A 5,478-nucleotide genomic window follows, 5' to 3' on the forward strand; every position below is an offset into this window, starting at 1 on the left:
TATACGATGGAATCATGAATCAAATCACGCAAGAATAATTATTCTTGCAAAAGGAGTAGCCTATACACACACAAACAAACAATGCCCAATCTTCTTGAACCAGAAAATATCCAACCATAATGTCACAACGTCCCTTACGTGGTCCAAGGTATACTATTGTCATTTAAAGCGTTATAATGAAAGATGCCAATTCATGCAGATAATGAAATTACTACTAATAAACACGACGAAATGATAGATAAACAGAAAAACAAAGTTTTGTTAATAAATATTGTTATGCCAAAATAAAGAAATTTCACAAAGAAACAGAAAAAATGGTAAAACACAAAGACGTTGACCTAGAGATTACCAGGATGTGGAGCATGAACACAATCATTCCTCTTATTACTGTCGAGGCTCTGGATTTCTGGCTATATGAAAAGTATCGAAGTAATCCAGATAAGATCCAAACTTTGGTAGAGAAATGAAGATTGGTGATAGATGATAGGCTGTGTGAGTGCGTAATTTTCTGCGCAATCCTCCAATTCCACACATTTTATTTTGCCCTTTGCCAGCGCATGCTGTCATTATTTAACTCTGTTCTATATTCAGCGTACAGTCCTCACATCTGATCACATTATAGTCATAGCAACGCCTCGCGTCTAAAGAATCTCACTCAGACGAAATGATGATCGATTCTACACAAGGGTTAGATATGCGTGCATCAATCAATCAATCTCTCTATCCATATATATATATATTATATATAATATATATATATATATATATACATATATATATATAATATATATATATATATATATATATATATATATGTGAGTGTGTGTGTGTGTGTGTGTGTGTGTGTGTGTGTGTGTGTGTGTGTGTGTGTGTGTGTGTGTGTGTGTGTGTGTGTGTGTGTGTATGTATATATATATATATATATATATATATATATATATATATATATATATATATATATATATGTATTATATCTATATATATCTATATCTATCTATCTATCTATCTATCTATCTATCTATATATATATATTATATATATATATATATATATATATATATTTATATATCTACATATATCTATCTATCTATTTATCTATCTATTTAAGTACACATTATTGGGTTCACTGGTTCAAATGACAAATGTGAAAGCAAGATTGTACGTGCCCTCTGGAGACTAGGATTTACTAAGATAATAAGACACATTGAAGCTAATGATGCACGACTCATAACGTTTGCAGGTTCTTGGCCTCACACAAAGATTCTTGACAAACACAACCCATGCTTAAAAGTCATCCTTAGATGGAAACCCAGTTGAGTATCTGTCTCTGCCTTCTCCATTCTAGCAATTAAAGGTAAGGATAGATGTCCTACTTAGGTTTTAAATAGGCATTTTAACCAGATGATGGGGTTGTGGGGAGAAGCTTTCCAGGCCATCAGGGGATTCCTCTGAATGAAACTTTAAGGTCTTCATATCATTTTTGACAATGATGCCTGAATGTTACAGTGAACAGTCAACATCGTAGGAATATTTTTAAAGATGACGTTATCCTCCTCGGATAGTAATGGCACGTTGCTTTCATTCCACTAAGGTTTGGAGAAACTTTTCTAGACCTTGCATTCTACTGAAGCAAAGAAACATGCCAAAAGAAAAAGAAAAAAGCATCATGCAAGATGTGCAATTGCACAGTCTGTTTGGGATACACAAAGGAAGGACTCCCTCAGATTCCAGAGGTTTTGCTGCAACATATCCTTCAGGAGGAGGAACTATTGTTATTAACAAGAGCTTCTCTATCTTTTTTTGTGCTTTTTTTGTTCTCTCTTAGTCGTTCACTTTAATTTTTAATTTTTTTACTCAGCTCTCTCTCTCTCCCCACCCTCCCTCCTCCTTTTCTCCACCCCTCCATGCCAATTACCTTTCTCTCTTTTCCCTGTCACTCTTTTCATTCCTGTCATCTTAGTCTACAGTACTTACCCTAAACTACGTTAGCATACCCTATTCATTCAACCTGTATTTTGCTGGAGGTTTCAATTTGCAGTGGAATTACATACTTATTACCAAATTATTGCGAAGAGCAAAAAGCACGGTTGACAAGTGCAGCAAATAATCATTATACTGCGCATGGCATAGTAGTAATTTGATATAAATATGAGACTTGTTTGAAGACTAGGAATAAGAATGGATGTGGTGCTATGACTTGTGGGAGGAGAGGGGGGTGAATTCCTCTCTCTGGGAAAGGTTATAGAGTTCATTACACAAGCAAAGATATGGTTATGAATCATATGAATATGTTTACAGAAATAATTTATAGATGCAGCTATGCAGACATGCATAAACACAAGAATATAGGTATACAAACTCTCTCTCTCTCTTGAGATAAAAGTGTATAATTTCCTTCCTCTGTTTATGTCACCTCCATATTCCCAGTGAGTTTGTAATACTGTTAGGCTTATAACTATTATTATTGTTACTTCTGATTGTATGCATACTATATATAATTCTTGGTTACTTCTCCCTAGATGTACTGGAGCCTCATATTTTATATAATGAATTAAAAAAATATTGTTTTCTTGACATCCAATACACAATCTTAACATATCAAATGATCTGTAACATTCTGTAATATTCCCTTCTGAGTGATCCTCATCTATTTTTTTTTCTTTTAAGTTTAGGCATAAGGGAGTTTTCGAGTTTCAATGTTAAATGAAAAGTGAGGTCCTTTGCACACAGGTAGTTTTCTGAACCAGCTAGTTTAAATGTAAGGCAAATGTCTTCAGCTTATCCCATCAGTTCTGATCCACATCTGATCATTATGAGCTTGACACACCTCTGCAACTGACTTTGTTTCATAAAATCTAAACATAATTTTTCATAATATCAAACATTGATATGTTGATATGCAAAATACAAATAAAATAAGATTCTGATACATATAATAAATGTTGTAACAGAGAACTAGAAGTGCTTATAATATCAAATTTTATATTTGCATCACAGTAAGTCTTATTGTAACATCATTATTAAATATAATGGCTAATGCATAGACACTGGTTATTATAATAAAGTTATAATTCACCAGAGTTAAATAGGACTATAAAATCAGAAAATATTTAAATAAAACAATGTATTTACAAAACAACATATGAATTACTACAACCTTATTTTTTATAAAACTGTATTTGGACTCTTCCTTGATGTACATTTATTCTATGCCAAGCATCATTTTGGAAGCTTTTAACATCCATGGAGTCTATATAAAGCTTTCCATCGAGATGTTCCATTTCATGCTGTATTATTCTCGCTAACCATCCTTTAGTTTCCAGTTCCAATTCTTCCCCAGACTGGTCCTGTCCTGTAAATACAAAGGTATTGATAATATAATCTTGTATGGTTCATTCTGTTTTGTTAAAGTGTGTCTCTCTCATATCCTCTCTGGAATGGTATGTACAAAAATATCTAGAAACACTAACCAACAAGTTTTACTGCCTTGTATCTTGGTACCATAGCACTATAGCCCGGAGACTTTCACAGGCTTCTGGGAATGTGACCTTTTTGTAATCTAAAATCTCCATTTGTGGATTAATGACTACCTGAAAGTATACATACAATGTAATGCAATAACAAAATCATTAATAAAGACACAGACCATTTTTCTGTGAACGTCTATTGAATACTGAAAGCTTTCTGCTTTCTATTAAGTAAAAAGAAAAAAATATATGAAAAACAAACTATAGTTTACAAAAAATGAAAATTTTAATAACACTTATTATTTTTTGTGACACATACAAAACATCAGCAATATTCTTACTCTCAAAAGAATACAATTTATTACTTACTGTGAATGGAAGAATGGACATTTCTCGAGCAGCATAAACTTCCTCTCCAAACTCCTTCTTGCGTTTGGAGAAAACTCCAAAGTTATTATTCTGAAAGATTCATCAATCATGAAATATCATGCATAATAGTTATATTGATCTTCATAGGCCTGGGATACAATTTATGCACAAATTATGCAATAATGTAATAAGAAAAAACACCTTTATATGTTCAGAATTCAAACAACAACAAATACTTTTCTTACCTGAGTGGAACACCAATTTGTGGGGCAGCAAGGCCTACTGCATCATATGTCTTCATTACTTGCCTCATTTGTGATATTACCTAAAAATATAACATGGTATTAATTTACAGTCTAATCAGTCACTCATCAGCGTCTAAAGATAAAGAAGAACTTGCATGTAGTGTGTGAATGAGTGAGTGAGTGAGTGAGTATGTGTGTGAGTGAGTGAATGAGTGTGTGAGTAAGTTGTGTGTGAAAGTAAGTGTTAAGTGAGAGTAAAAATAATATTACCATGCCTTACAGTCATCTCAATACTATGTTATCCACATGACTATATGGTATCAAAAGAACCTCAGTTACAAACCTACAACTGACTACTGGAATGTAGCACTAATCATTAGCAAACACACATATTCTTGCCATCAACACAGAATATACTTTGATAGGGTTTGGTATTAAGGGCTGGTGGAAAATTTACATTTATGTGGAGGGGAAGGAAAACAATGGAGCCTTTTCAAGAAATACATAAGAGCTTAACAGATGTGAGTGGCTCTCTGCAGTGAACACTCAAGTAGCGTAAGGCAAAGTCCCCTAAGGAGCACAGTGAGTCCAATCATGTGGAATATCTTATTTAACATGCTTTAACTTATCTATAAAGCTAGAACATTTGTAAATAATGGCAATTTGTCAATTACCTGGTAATAAAGCTAGAATGTTGTAAAAGCAAAGTCAATGACAACATCAAACAAATTTCAACCATGAAGGAATAAATATAAGATACTTTTAGCAACAAACATAACCAGTTCAGGGTCATCAAGAGATCTATCAATCACTTTCACATCAATTTTTAATCAACAATAATAGGCCCACAAAATAAAACAGAAATACTGGGAATGTCTTTAATGGTGTTCAAACCTATTGAGAATCTGGCAAAGAGAGATTCTCAAAAGCTTAAATCCCTTAGCAAATTTAGCTGGTTACTAAATGAAGACGGAAAAGAAAAACCTACATGCCAAAATTTTACTTGTCCTTTTAGTACTACATCCTCATACTGGAGGGCAGCTACCTTCAGAGAATACACAAGAGTAAGAAGCTACCCCAGATAAGATACCATCGTAACAAATCAAACTTATCAGTCTAGAGCATGGAGATATGCAGCTGATCTACAGCATCAGATGTTCCCACACTGCACTACTGGAACTATGTAGGTCTGTAGGTCCTATAACTAGCCTTCGTTTCCAAATACTGAAAACTATGAAACATATATTAAGAGTAAAAAAAAATACATTTCAAAAAATAAATGAAAGACTGTTTAAACCCATCAGAAAAATATAAACAATGTTAAATCTCAATCAAATTTTGTTTTATACACGGAGACCTTCACCAAAAAAGAAAAGGGAAAAGAAAGAGAAAGAGAA

General features: G+C 33.2%; 1 protein-coding gene across 1 annotated transcript; it reads right to left on the reverse strand.

Annotated features, from left to right (window-relative positions):
* Positions 1-3,109: 3,109 nt before the first annotated feature.
* On the reverse strand, positions 3,110-4,367 carry LOC119569942 (peptide deformylase, mitochondrial-like). Its single transcript, XM_037917890.1, is given in 7 exon segments — positions 3,110-3,352; positions 3,471-3,518; positions 3,521-3,590; positions 3,837-3,901; positions 3,904-3,926; positions 4,082-4,161; positions 4,362-4,367. Coding segments are annotated over 7 exon segments (486 nt in total). The 3' UTR covers positions 3,110-3,158.
* Between the last annotated feature and the right edge of the window lie 1,111 nt (positions 4,368-5,478).

The sequence above is a fragment of the Penaeus monodon genome, unplaced genomic scaffold, assembly GCF_015228065.2.
Source record: "Penaeus monodon isolate SGIC_2016 unplaced genomic scaffold, NSTDA_Pmon_1 PmonScaffold_20067, whole genome shotgun sequence".
NCBI lineage: Eukaryota > Metazoa > Arthropoda > Malacostraca > Decapoda > Penaeidae > Penaeus > Penaeus monodon.